The 14,662-nt window shown below is 37.5% G+C and overlaps 1 protein-coding gene across 8 annotated transcripts in view; it reads right to left on the bottom strand.

The window, feature by feature from the left end:
• sez6a (seizure related 6 homolog a) overlaps window positions 1-14,662 on the bottom strand; it is a 127,697-nt gene that overhangs the window by 102,537 nt on the left and 10,498 nt on the right. The window contains exon 2 of one of the 8 annotated variants that reach the window (XM_046861274.1): window positions 1,554-1,653. The exons of the other annotated variants lie outside the window; for them this stretch is intronic. Coding sequence (XP_046717230.1) covers window positions 1,554-1,587 — 34 coding nt within the window. The 5' untranslated portion in view covers window positions 1,588-1,653. The remainder of the gene's footprint in view (window positions 1-1,553; window positions 1,654-14,662) is intronic. 8 annotated transcript variants of the gene reach the window in all.

The following is a 14,662-nucleotide window of genomic DNA, read 5'->3' as shown; positions in this document are numbered from 1 at the left end:
GTTAAGCATGGAAATCTATAAAAAAACATTTTTATGAAGTCTTGCCTGAGATGACACATCTTTTATTCACTGATTTTACAAAAAAAAGTTTTAATTGCAAGATTTCACTGGCACCCCAATTGCAGAATGACCCAGCTAATCCTGAAAGGAGTGATGGACTGTGATAGAGCCCACATCTCTAAAGCTTTTTTCCAGCCTGTCTGACTGCCGTTCCCTTGGCCGCTCTCCTAAACAGCACTCTCACCTCCTCTGCTCTCTCACCCTGATGACGGCATCAATGAAAGGAGAGACAGGGAAAGAACTTTGATCTCCCAAGTCTAAGTCCAAAGATCAAGGACTCAGTTTGCCTCCGACAGAGTCGTCGAATAAATACGCTGAAACCTCTTTCATCCTGTTTTCAGAGCCAAAAAAGCCGTCTCTGCATGACTGCACTCTGGCCTGACTTTTTCAAGAAGGTATACGAGCTGCTAAAAGAACGACCCATCTCTGATATGCAGAGCCTGACAGCTGTCTCATCTTTTCCATGCATGCCGGAGGTCTTTTATCTGTCTTTCATCACCACAGCCATTTTTCTTACAGAAAGAAAGTGAGTCGCGTGGACGTGTCATGCGGCGCAGTCGCTAATGGAGGAAACCGCCTCCCCCTGTGTCTTGTTAACTTTTTCAAGTTTTCCCTCAAATTTATTTACCAATTCCAGCTGGGCAACCCGGCATATGAATTACCATGGAAACAACCTTGGCTCCCACTGGATCTCCTCGATTGAGGCCGCAAAGAATAAATAGTTTTTTCTTCAGAAAAATTACAGTCTGGGTCAGCTCAGTAGGGAAAAAGGTTCTGAAATTTAAATATAAAATACTCAGAATGCTAATTGGTTAGGTTGTATGCACTCCTTGTTGAGTAGTTCAAATAGATAATGACAAGTAAACAGCTTTAAAGATCAGGTTGTGCGTTGAATACGCTTTCTAACAAAGAACAATAGGCACAGTTGGAGATACTGGGCAGTGAGTGTCAGGCAGGAGTTTGAGCGCAGTATGTCAAGAAAAAGTATTTTTCTGGCACAAAAGCGTGCTCTGAAATTGCACAAGAGAATTACGGAAAATAGATTTTGCAACAAGCAGGGTCATAAACTAGGAACACTCTGTAACTCATTGTGCACGAGGACACAAAGAGGCGTAAAATAAAGGCTGTCTGCAGAACATGATGGGTCAAAGAACAAACGCGCTTTCTCTCTTTGTTCTTACTCACTGGGAATGACAGATGAAGGACAGATCGATTGAGGCTAATTTATCTATCTGTGTTTCACATGTGAAATGTGAGGTGGGATGATATTGCCCTGCACACCATCTTTCACTAAAGACGACTACTTTTTTGCATTGAATTTAAAAGGCATTGTGCTAAATTAGAGATATACAGGACTCTTTCAATCGCTTGATCTATCATTCTCCTGCCCCTGGGGCATCAACGATAAGTACGTATATTTCTAGCAATTTGTAACACATGTAGCTCCTCCGGCAAAAGTGGTGGCAGCCTAATTTAGCAGCCCTATTGTGCACCTTCGTCTGCAGCTTCATTCAGCACCACCGTCATCAGCCTCTCTTGTGTGAGTAATCAGTGGGGCCCGACCAAGGACTTTTACACGCCCTGGAGCAAGCCCTGTAAAACATGAGCACATGAAATCAGTTCACGCGTATGATATCGATGACATAAATTCTAATTTTGTCTCAACCACAACGGTTGTGAAGTTCCAGCTGCCAATGCCTGCATTGCTATATATCATAAAACCATCTTTAAAACTCTAACAAACCATGTCCTATGATGTATACGTATATGTATAGCTTATCAGTGAACATTATGTATACTGGCAAGCCTATTTTAAAAATGATTCTAGGTAAAAAGGGGTTTAGGACAAATCTAACATGATTACATTTTACAATTCACCAGAGGGGCTGGTATATTGTTTCAATAAGTGTGTCTCAGAAGCATTTTCTTTCACATAAAGAGGCAATCTCACTGACACGGCATAGATACTAACACACATTCTTTCACGTAGCCTGTTGGCAAAACATCTCAGTCACTCACCTCTAACTGTTTTTCTCAGATTTCCAATCATTAGACTCTGAAGTTTCCAAAATGTGGTGTTGTAGGCCAGTGACTGTGTTTTGCTTTGAAAAAAATCTCATTGTACAAGTAAGATAAGATCATATTTCACCTTTAAAAATTCTGAAGCTTGTGGCCAGAAAAGTCAATGAGACGTTAGATACCTTATATTCTGTTAGCCTCTAATTATATAAGAAAGTGATGTCCGGCTTTCAAAAACGTACTGGTCATTGCCAATATTATGAATGATAAAAAAAAATAATTTGTGTGTTTAAAGTTGGTGCTTATCTTACTACCTTATCCTAAGGATGCTTTTTTTCTGCAGTACAGTTTCTCCTATTCCTGGTTGTTGGATTCTGAAAGTCCATTCTTTATACTTAGAGGCATTTAAGTTTTTATTAATATGGCAAATCACTTACCAATAAATAAGTAGAGTTTGCTGGCTATAAGTAATCTGCATTTACTAAACAATATCTAGTTCTGATTTCTATGGATCTATTTCCAACAGAGATCGATTTATTCATGTGCAGAAGGAGGACTACATTTATGCTGTACTGTGTGAGCTAGACAGCCTTCGTTAAATCCTTCCACTCAATTCCACTAAACTTACTGTGATGATTACAAGGAAATTGCATCAACGTTATAAATAGCAATGGTTACATATGAGTGATCGAGATTTCCTCTTCCTTCTTAGGTTCTCAGGGTTAAGCAGTGGAGATTGAAATTGGCTACAGTGCAGCACTCGGATTAGACTAGCAGAACAGAAATGTCCGCATCTGAGCCATGACGTCCATGCATCCTCTTAATCACAACTGCCTCACAGTACCATGACCTATCATTTATTGTGGCTGTTGAAAACAAACTCTGTGCAAAGTAAAAGGGTGACAAATGAATTGTGTTTGATTTGGTGTGGTCGATGGGATTTGATTTGTGCAATAAAATATGATACATTGTGTCTGAACATGACTCTTCAGCATTTAGGTCTTGGGAACCACAATGACATTAAATCCACTCCACAGCCTGCAAAGCTCTGACAGCACTGAGACCAGATTGGAGATTGGAATAAACGTTCAAGCCGCAATAACAGCGGGCGGCTAATCCACTTTACTTGGCAGACAGAATCCAATGTAAAGACCAATCTGCTTGTTCCAGGAAAAAGAACCTCGTTCCAGTGCCTGAAATCCTACTCCCAAATCACAGAGGCTGGATTATTAGGCAGTGCGGCAGAAATGCAAATCATATCAAATCACATGCTTGATTTCCACCCAGTTCTCACTAATGATAAACCCATTAGATTGAATAGTGCATTATAAAAAGGAAAGGGCAAACATCAAATTACCTATTTTATTTCTTTGTTTTTTTATTGCATATAACCATGGAAGACTCCTAATTATGTGTTTTCAAGGATGGTTAGAGTTAGCAATTTTAAATTTCTAATTTAGTTCTGCTTGTTATTTTCTGACCCTCAGAGCAAATCCTTCTAAGAACCTTTACAAAAAATAAAACCCTAATTATTTGTAGGTTTTTGTCACCCATTAACTTTCTTGTATAAAAAAAAGAGGTGTGGCTTTTGTTTCTGGCAGCCTAGGTACCTTTATGTACCATGAAGTCAGCATGGACTCTAATCCTGTGATTTTAAATAAAGGATGTGTTGTGTCTCTGCTTTTATTTCCAAATGTAGGAGGTGTGGCCTCTGTGCATTCAATTCTAGTGTTGGAGGTGTGGCCTCTCTGCTTTTACTTTAAATGAAGGAGGCATGTTGTCTTTCACTGTCAATCTCAATAATCAAAGCATAAACTTTGCACCTGTCATTCCTAGTGACAGAGGCCTGCTTACTTCATATTTGATTCAATATAGGAGGAGTGCCCCTCTCAGTAAAGAGGCATAGCCTTTTTGTTGCAGGCTGCCATGCCAGTGAGAATGACAGTGTGAGTGAGAGGGGTGTTACACAGAAACTGAGAAAAAAAATAGCTGACTACCTAGTAGCTTTAACAGCTAAGAAAGACAGCTACATGGGGGGATCTGAAAGATGGTGCTGTAAAGACTATGAGCAAGAGGTGATGAAATGGCTAAAAAAATGGCTTGTGCTGCAATAGAAAAAACCCAAAATTCCAAAAAACTAAACAAAACAGAAAAATAATCTCAAATGCTGGAATGATAGCTGTTACAGGCAGTTCATTTAATCGAATGAGTGTTTTAGTGAAGGAGTTGCAGCTGGCTGCTCATGTTGCTTGCTATTCAATCATTTGGTATGTAAAATGAAAAAAATTCCAAAGAAAGGGATTCATTTACTGAGATTCATGTACAAAATGCATGAAGCTCATTAATTCACTGAGAGTGCTTTGTATCACATAAATATCTTCTGGATGATATAGAAAGTGAACTGTACTGTAAAGACAAAACCACAGATGCTGCACAGAAGTCCAGTGAGTCCACTAGAAAGAACAGATAGAAAGTTTGTATGGATGTCTGCTTCTCATAATGTGTGTGTATAGTGTGTGTATAGTATAGTGATTGCATGGTTATCACACTGCACATCACACCACTGCCCTTTTTTTTTGCATTTGATTGCATCGTATCTTAATATGGCAATTTATCAAATGGATAATTTTCATACACTCTATTTGATCATGTTTTGAGGTATGCAGGAAGATGAACACTAGTAATATTCATACATACCCAGATGAATAGATGTCCTTGAAACGGACACATTCTATCAACCAGCCAAGAAAAATAAAGAGCTATGTGATGGCAGGCCAAGTCAAATATATGCAGCCCAGGTGGTGAAAAACTGCTTCTTCAAACTCTGTTAGTTGCCAATGAAACAGTGGGAGAAACCTCTGCCACAGCAACAAAGGAGTGTTTCAGCCTCACTATCAATCCACAGTGGCACAAAAGTAAACAGCCTTGCTAACAGAGGCTTCAAACTGTTTGGTTGCACTACAGCATGAGGATTGCTCAGGAGAGAAGGAGGAGGGGCCTCCCTTCATTAACCAAAGGTAATTGCACTGGAGCCCTACAGCTCACTTGAGTGGAGAGGTCTGTGGAGAAACCTCTGTACATCTCTAATGCCTTTCATGCCCTTGGATCAAGAGCTGGAAGTGTCAACTCTGATGGGGCTTTGAGTGTTTCTCTAATGCCACGGGGAAACAACCAGACATGTAAGGAGGGCAGGATAGGTCAGAAAACATTAGTGGCACATGAGCGACTAGAACAAGAACCAGCAATATTTCTTCATATTTTGCTTCTGTCTCAGCAAAAAAAAAACAAAAAAAAACTCCAACTTAATCTGACAAGGCAAAAGAACATCTTCTGATATATATATATAATTTCATGACAAAAGTAAATATTGGATATTTCTCTGCCTATGCTATTGTGGTTGTTTTTCTTTTTTTCTTTTTTCATTTTTGTCCCCAGAGGGTTTTGAGGGGGGAAAAAAACTAGCTGTTCTGTATGCAAAGTAACCTACTGCGATGCATAAAACATCTCAAACCAGAATTGCCACTGTAATTCTTTATCTGGGTTCATCTGCAGCACAACAACGCACTCATTATCTGCGTCTCCTCATGCCTCATGGCGCTGATCTGCTCCTGTTCATAGAAAATTTTGAGAAATAAAACCAGAAGATTGAAGACAGGAGTGTTACAGTCAGGCATCAAGAGGAGGCACAGCCCAAAGGATATCTTTAGGTGGCCTCTGACCTGACATCCTTAAAAACTCTCTTCTGATTTAGGAATAATTTTGTTTTTCTCTTATTTAAATACAGCATTAATCATCAGAGTTTTGGCAGGGAAAATGCAAGTATTAATGCACTTAAATTTAAATTAGCACTCTGATTTTGCTGCTTGACAGACAGCCACGGGTCAGCAAGATTGGTGATTTGAACGAGTAAATGTCTAGGTAATCTAGATAGGCTTTTGATTGCACTATAAAATAATAATGCTAATGAATTAATAGTAGGTTTGTACTTATTATATATTATAATATATTATTATACATTATTATATATTATAATATTTCCCATCCTCCTGGATCACAGAGACTATGTACACAACATAAATCAAAGGAAAAGAAAAAAAGGGCTAGTATTGATATCATGTGACATACTCTTTGTGCTTGGCTCATGGAGCACCAGTCTAACAGCAAAATTAGGACCTGCCCTGAGATTAGAGAGTAATCAAGCTATATGGTACAGCGCAGATACAGACACAGGCAGCTGAAAAACTAAGCATGTCTGGAAAACACTCTGGCTGAAGGGTGAATCAAAACATGAAGGCCCCTGAGAGACACTCTTACTGCAGTGTTGCCCGAAGCATGGTTGAAGTGCTCCTTGTGCTAACCCCAACAGCTACAGGCTTTTATTTATACTTGATCAGAGAAGAAGTTTTCTTTAGTGCTTGTGGTGGCTCAGTGGATAAGGTTCCGGGTTAGTGGCCAGAAGGTTGGCAGTGTGACTGCGAAAGAGAGTATGATTGGGTCTAAGTTCCTGACTGCCTAGCTCTGTGTCTTTCCATTTTGGGTTTTAAATATGATTTTGAAAATGACTGAGAAGAGTCCCAAAAACCCAGAAATACAAACCTTTCACTGATCTAAAAAAGGAGATGATTGCTAAATTAGATATCATAATTCAGGAATCGAATTAAAAAATAAATAAATTAATTAATTAATTAATAATAATAATTAAAAAAAAAAAAAAAAAATATATATATATATATATATATATATATATATATATATATATATATATATATATATATATATATATATACTGTACAGACCAAAAGTTTGGACACACCTTCTCATTCAAAGAGTTTTCTTTATTTTCATGACTATGAAAATTGTAGAGTCACACTGAAGGCATCAAGGGCTATTTGACCAAGAAGGAGAGTGATTGGGTGCTGCGCCAGATGACCTGGCCTCCACAGTCACCGGACCTGAACCCAATCGAGATGGTTTAGGGGTGAGCTGGACCGCAGAGTGAAGGCAAAAGGGCCAACAAGTGCCAAGCATCTCTCGGGGAACTCCTTCAAGACTGTTGGAAGACCATTTCAGGTGACTACCTCTTAAAGCTCATCAAGAGAATGCCAAGAGTGTGCAAAGCAGTAATCAAAGCAAAAGGTGGCTACTTTGAAGAACCTAGAATATGACATTTTTCAGTTGTTTCACACTTTTTTGTTATGTATATAATTCCATATATAATTTCACGTGTTAATTCATAGTTTTGATGCCTTTAGTGTGAATCTACAATTTTCATAGTCATGAAAATAAAGAAAACTCTTTGAATGAGAAGGTGTGTCCAAACTTTTGGTCTGTACTGTATATATATATATATATATATATATATATATATATATATATATATATATATATATATATATATATATATATATATATATATATATATATATATATATATATATATATATATATATATATATATATATCGAATAAATACTTCCATAAAGATAGTGTCTTCTTCCTGTTTGCAGCAATGACATTATCTCATTGTGTTCTAGTTCTCTTTCAGGAAACTCTCTTTTTGGCCTGCCCCTTCACTCCCTTCACGAGCGTCTCGTTCCCTCAGGGAACTAGGGTTACATACGTACCCTAGAGACGTTTCTGATTTTCTTCTGTTTCCACTCATAATTCAGATACACATTCAAACATACATACCTGAATTTCCTCAGCTGCTTAAACTCAGTGCAAAGTCAGGGTATTGAATGTTATGTTCTGTTCACACATAACACAAGAGTGAAGGACATGTACTAAAAGCGTTGAAATAAAACAGGACAAAAATCTAGTACAGCTTTTAAATTAAGTTACAGTTTGTTAAATAGTAAATGTGAGTGTAAATCAGTGCATTCTTCTCTGCCATCCAATCGTGGTGTGGGTGAGCAGCAGGTTTCTTCTTTGTTTTTATGTTAAAATTTGAAAGGCTAAAATACATCTGATTTTTAGCAGGTTTTGGTCATTTCAGCTTGTACATCTATTTAGTATATCGTCCCTTATTCCTCCAGGGGTGGACAAATATGACACAGAGGTGTCCATGGGGCCTGTGAGATATATAATGGCATAATACATCACTGCCTGCCAGGTTCAATTGTTGAACATCACTTAATGTGAATCACATCGCATCTCAGGAAATATTTCACTAAACACAAAAGGTGTTTGACAGAGTGTTATGAGTCAAGGACATAGAACACATTGAAACAAAGCGGTCTCCATGTGGCGCTGTGTGTATTCACTTTATCTCATCACAGTGCTTCCCTGGAGCCATTTCAAAAAGATTCATGCCTTTATAGACATTTGGTTAAATGCATGTATAATTTTAAATAAATAGAAATGCTTTGTCCTTAATACTCAGTTTGAGTCTTTTATTTATTCAATATAGCATTTAAAATTAATTCCACTATTTGTAGTATCTCACAAAAGTGAGTACACCCCCTCACATTTCAGCAACCATTTTAGTAGACCTTATTAAAGGATAATACTACAGAAATGAAACTTGGATATATTTTAGAGTAGTCAATGTGCAGCTTGAATAGCAGAACATTTTTACTGTTGTCTAAAAATAACTCAACATACAGCTATTATTGTCAAAATAGCTGGCAACAAAAGTGAGTACAGTAAAACCCCGTTGGACGAGCACAATTCGTTCTTGAAAATTGCTCGTAGGTCCATTTGCTCGTAAGTTCGAACTAATTTTCCCATAAGAATTAATGTAAAAGTGATTTAATCCGTTCCGAAACCTTATTCGATCGCTTATTTCTGTACTAAGAAAGTATTTTTAGCCTATTTTAACAAACAAATACACCGCAAATTATTGTAATGTAAACATATGTTAACACTTACCCATGTGGTAGTGGTTGGTTGCGAGTGTGAGACGCACATCACGCTTGTACTTTTCCACTACTTCCTTCTTGGTTTCCATGGTAATTCTGTTTACTTTCGTATTTACAGCACCTGATTTTCTTGGGAGACATTTTTCAAGATTTCTAGTGAAATAAAAATGTAATGCTAAAAAAAGTTATGTTTTTACTGCACTGAACAACGAGAGCGACCGAGTGATACGTCATCAACTAAGAGACTGATGCAACCCTCGGCCAAAAGCGGGGAACCGGCAGCGTGGGTTTGCTCGTGCCTTCGAAATTTGCTCGTGAAATAGAGTAAAATTTTGTGAGCAGGGTCGCCCGTATCTCTGTTTGCTCGTACTATTAGTTGAATGTAAAACAGGGTTTTACTGTAAACCCTAAATGATAACAGCTGTCATGTTCATGTTTTTGTCCGCTTGACAGAACCATACAAATATGTGTATCTTGTATTGGACAGTGGGGGGCCGTGCATTTGGTACCTAGGTCTTCAGTGGGGAATTAATTCACCTCTTAATACCACCACTATCACGTCTCGAATATAGAAACCATCAATACTATACAAAAACGCAATATAACAACGTGCCATTACAGAGAGAGGAGGGAGAATACCATTTTATTAAAGCAATTACCACACCTCTAAATTACAACCGCAACTGTGCCACCTACATCATCTGGAGCAGTTCAGAATATTTGTCTAATAACATGACAAAAACAATAAAAATATAAATAAAATACAACCTATTCATTAGAGCTGCATACTATAATAATCGTTTGCAACGCTCCTCAGAGGCTGTAAGCCAGTGGTACCGCTCGTAGGCACTGGTCTGCAAGTGGCGAACAATCCCTTTCCCAAGACAAGCTAGCTAGCTTTGGGGTTGGCCAACCTCTCCTCACGATGTCTAGCTTTTCTTGAAAATGGATTTTTTAAGAATGATCAAGACCAAATCAAGTTTTTCCGTCAGCCATTGTGGGTGCAAAAAAAGTCTAACTCAGATGTATAAATGTGTGCAGAGCGCTACAGATGTGTTTTGTTAGTCGAACTTGGCTGTAACAGTTTCCCTCTGACCAACCGATCAGAGGACGGAAAAATACTGATGCTATTCTGAGCCAGCTAGCTGGCCCTGCAAGGCGAATTTGAAACCTGATTGGTTAAAGAAACAGACCCATTGCTAATATAGACTAAGGTACATTGGCCAGCACTACTGAGTGTGAAGGCCCTGGGCAGATTAGATTGACATGGCAGCACATAGAGGCTGAAATCTGATTGAACAAAATATCTAACATCCACATACACATACTGGAAGCATTGTAGACAAGAGAGAGACAATAAAGAATAGACTGTTGAGAATAAATTCATACAATCTCATGGAGCAAATATTAGAATGTATGCTCTAAATGTAGGTCAGTGCTTCTGATAGTGCTTAGGCCAGCAGAGAAGGCCTTGCTGGCCCTGACTGCCCACCACTGGTATTGGAGCAGATAAAATGTGGTGCTTTGAGTACAGTTCTCTCATATGTACTCACTCATGTACTTACTTTTGTGAGATACTGTGCATACTCTGTGCATTACCTATAGTGTCTTCTACACCCAGAGGTGGAAAGAGTAATATAATATTCTACTTAACTGAAACTACTGTTGCTTCAATTAAATTTTACTTAAGTACAAGTCTTAAGTCTAGAAAGCTACTCAAGTAAAAGTAAAAAGTAACTAACTTAAAATTTACTCAGAGTAAAATTTTTGAGGTATTTTTTGTAACAGCAGGGGTGGGGTGGGGGATTCTAGTTTAGTTCAAAAAGGACAATATCCTGAGATATTAATCTCAAATCTTGTTTTTAATGAAATGAACACCTTTACAAATTAAAGTGCAATGTAAAAAAAAAGTATATGACCTGTGTCTAATGTGAGTTACGCTCTTTTGCAGTGAAAAAAATAGTCTCCAGTTTTAATGTAATTTATGATAATGAGAGAAATCGCAAATGCAAAATCAGAATTCAGACAGTGAGCACACGCATTGAACAACTCTGGCATATTCCGCATTGACAAATCAAAACACTTTGATTGGACACTGCATTCTTAACAAAAGTGATTGATTGGTTATACATTAATGCTTAAATGTAACACAACATCAGCAGATCTACTCTAAAATATAACTCTCTTCATTAATTTTAAGACACTTAAGTCATGACACTGGTAAAAGCGCTAGTTTAATTGTGCATTGACAATTTTGCCCCAAGTCCCGGGTTAATTTCCAACCCCAACATTAGTATTGTCACACACTGATGCAACGCAACAGTACAACAATTCTGTAAATGAAATATACAGTAATACCTTGGTACTAATCAGCTAAAAAATGTTTCGGCACTTGTTGCATGTTTGGAACTTGACACCAACTCTCAAAATAAAACTCGGGAGCACTTCAGTCTCACGGTAAAACAGATGCATGTTACCTCACGAACAGTGCCATAGCATACACTCTTGTGCTTTCTGTGCATTTTAAGCCTAAATCATGGGTCCTAAAGTGGTTTATGCATTTATTATAATACAGTACAGTTCTGCATTCAAAGTTTATTTTTTCGGTACTTAGGTATTACTGTATAAGTATTATTAACCTACCTCAGCATGCCTCCACAGGTTTGATGTTGAGATTTTATATGTTCAGATGCCTTCGGCGAACACTGCTTACACTGCATAATAAAGCAGTTGCCTTTCTTGCATTTGAAGTTAAAGTGGTTGCTTATATATGGCATGGGGTTTGTTTAAAAAGAAATGAATGGCATCTCCATCTCCATTTTTTTTTTTTTTGAGTAAGTGTGTTTGTTCTTCCACCCATCAATCAATCAGTGCAGTACTTTCTGGGGCACAATTTTGTTCCCCTCGCATTATTTTTTATAATCATTTTTTTTTCTCAGGAAAGGATTTGATTTATAATGTAGTTAAGTACAATACAAGAAAACACTTAAAATTACCGATTCTACTCAACTACTCAATTACTGTAACGCGAGTAAATTTAATCCGCCACTTTCTACCTCTGTCTAAACGCTTTGTTGATTCTACTCTATATGCAGTGCACTACATGGCCTACGGGAAGCAGTTTAGGGCATTATTTAGTAGCTAGGACGTTTAGCTAAAATAGATTCTAATAGTTTCTTTTTATTACAAGACACAAATATTCAATTGTATCAGAATCTAATACGCAGTCAAGAATGCATTAGTAATGTATTGACCATAGAGAATTTGTTATGAAGTACAGCTTTTTCTTTTTTTACCAGGTACGTCCAGGTAGCTCTAAAACAAATTATTTTCTCTGCATTTCTTTATTAGACCCAGTAAACTGGTTATGTTGTGAACATTTTTATACCACATCTACCTAGCTGTCCCCTGCATAGACGTCTGTAGGTAGAACAACAATCCAACAATCCAGCAAGCTTACACACTAACAGTAGTTTCAAGGGTATTATCTTTGGGTCAGTAACCAATTCCACCAGAAATAATAGTATGCCAAATGCAATAATTGCCTGTCTAGGAGAAGTAAAGCTTGAGCCATGATGCCTTAAGATCTTGTAAAAGCAACACATTTATTCAGGTTTATTCAAGTCGCCAGCTAAATTCAGAAGTAGAGCATTGGACGCATATAATGTTATAGGAAAGAAAAAGATGTACAATGGTTTAAGGTCAAATGCAAGCCTAAACTTTTAAAAACATTCTGTTGGCAAATGTATACCTGAGGTAAAAAGGAAGCTCACAAAAACAAAATAATGAAATGTCACACATGGTCAGGGAGGATTAGGAGGTCGATAGGCTTAAATGTCGCATATTAAAAGTCAAAATGTCAACTCTTAAGCTTCCTTCTAAATACCCCAATTTCATGGTGGTTTGACTGCAGGTGCCCAGCATGGAAAAAAGGCCAAGCTTATGCTTTTTGTGAGCGTGTTCATACATAATGAGAGTATGTCTAAAAAAAAAAAAAGAAAAAAAGAAATGCTCGACCACCCAATGGGCTTAATTATCGTTAGACTTAATGAGTGATAGAGGGACACCATAAACTACTTCTTACAATGACTTCCTATTCGTAAGCAATAAATCTTAGTATTATAAAAAATACAAATAGCAACATATCACTGGCACACAGTCCTTTCTAAAAGGGAGCAGCAGGGTCAGTTCTTTTGTTTTTGTAATACACTATCTTTTTTACATTTCTATATCTATAGATATCTATATGTAATTACTTGGCACTTGGCACCTTTTGTTCAGACCCACCAAATTTTCAAGTCAGTAGAAGGTTATAAAGCTGAGGTGCCACAACCACAATATATAAGTCCAAGACCACAACCATTGAGAAGTAAACCTATTCACTACTGACAACCAGGCGAAGGTCATACCTACTGAGACTCAAAATCAAACCACAGTCTACCCAGACACAGAACCAGACCAAAGACCCCGACCTAAGGAAAGATCACCCTCATACTATTAGTAATAGGAAACAGAAGAATTTAATTATGAAATAGTTTAGACAAATTGTATAGCAATTCTGGAAACTCCATGTAGTAAACTTTTTAAAATAATTTATAAACATTATTATTATTTTTTAAATCAGTCAACTTCAGGTTGGTCTTTTATAAATTTTTACACTGTGAAATAGATCCCAATAAAGGTATCTCACGCAATGTTAAGATTTATTAATGGCACTACTTTTGAATAGGCACTCTTGGAGAGCTAGGCAAACAAACATTGCCTGTCATATCTATCTCAATTACAGCTGCCAATGTGTGTCTGTGGGTTTGTTGTGTAGTTAAAATTGTTTGGTAGAAGGGTTTTAAAAGAAAAGTTCTACATCTACAGTGTACATGAGAACAGGGTGAATGATTGTGCTTAAAAAAACATACTCTAGATATTCTTTGACCTTCATTTGAGGCTTTGGATGCTTGCAGCTGATGTACCATGAATATTTTAAGATATTTTTTATTTGTTACAGATTTTTCTGTAGTGACAGTTTATCATTATTTGCACTTCAGCTGAAACACACACACACACACACACACACACACACACAAACTAGGCATTAGTTCACATGCTTGAGACATAAAAAAATTATTGAAGTTGAACAACGAAAAGTAATTTTGTTTCATTAGTCTGGCACTCTGGCTAACTGACTACATTTCAGCTGCGTCCTTGGCTTTCATCTTAGCTTTTCTACTGAAAGGTGAGTTTGATCACTGGCTGTTGCGTCCGAGGGTGTATACATTTGAAAAATCAAGTGTAAATCAGTAACTCAGCTTTGATGTAGCTCTCCATCTTTTGATTCTCCTTGAACAAGACTACACTCCCGGAAATAGCTGGTTGAAATGTCAAAGGATCATGGATACGGTGTTTAACATCATTAGTCTCAGTTTGTTTTTCTATTTTCATTGCTGCTATTCACAATTACACACCAGGAAGTGACAATCCTCCATACACTATTATCGCACTATTTGGGTTATGTGTTCTGTTCACACCATGTAATGAATTTGATTACAGCTCGTTTGCACGTGGGGAAATTGGTGGCCATGTGTCTGAGAGGTCAAAAACTCTGCTTTCGAATACATCATAAAGCCAAATCCTCCAAACCTATTAATCGACCTGTTTACCTGCAGCCTTTAGCGCAGCACGCTCATATAGATGAAGAGCCGTTTAGATCGGATGCGGCATGGCTTGTG

The sequence above is a fragment of the Silurus meridionalis genome, chromosome 11 (genome assembly GCF_014805685.1).
Source record: "Silurus meridionalis isolate SWU-2019-XX chromosome 11, ASM1480568v1, whole genome shotgun sequence".
Taxonomy (NCBI): domain Eukaryota; kingdom Metazoa; phylum Chordata; class Actinopteri; order Siluriformes; family Siluridae; genus Silurus; species Silurus meridionalis.
The sequence above is the reverse complement of the archived record's forward strand: the minus strand, read 5'-3'. Positions and strand labels throughout refer to the sequence as shown.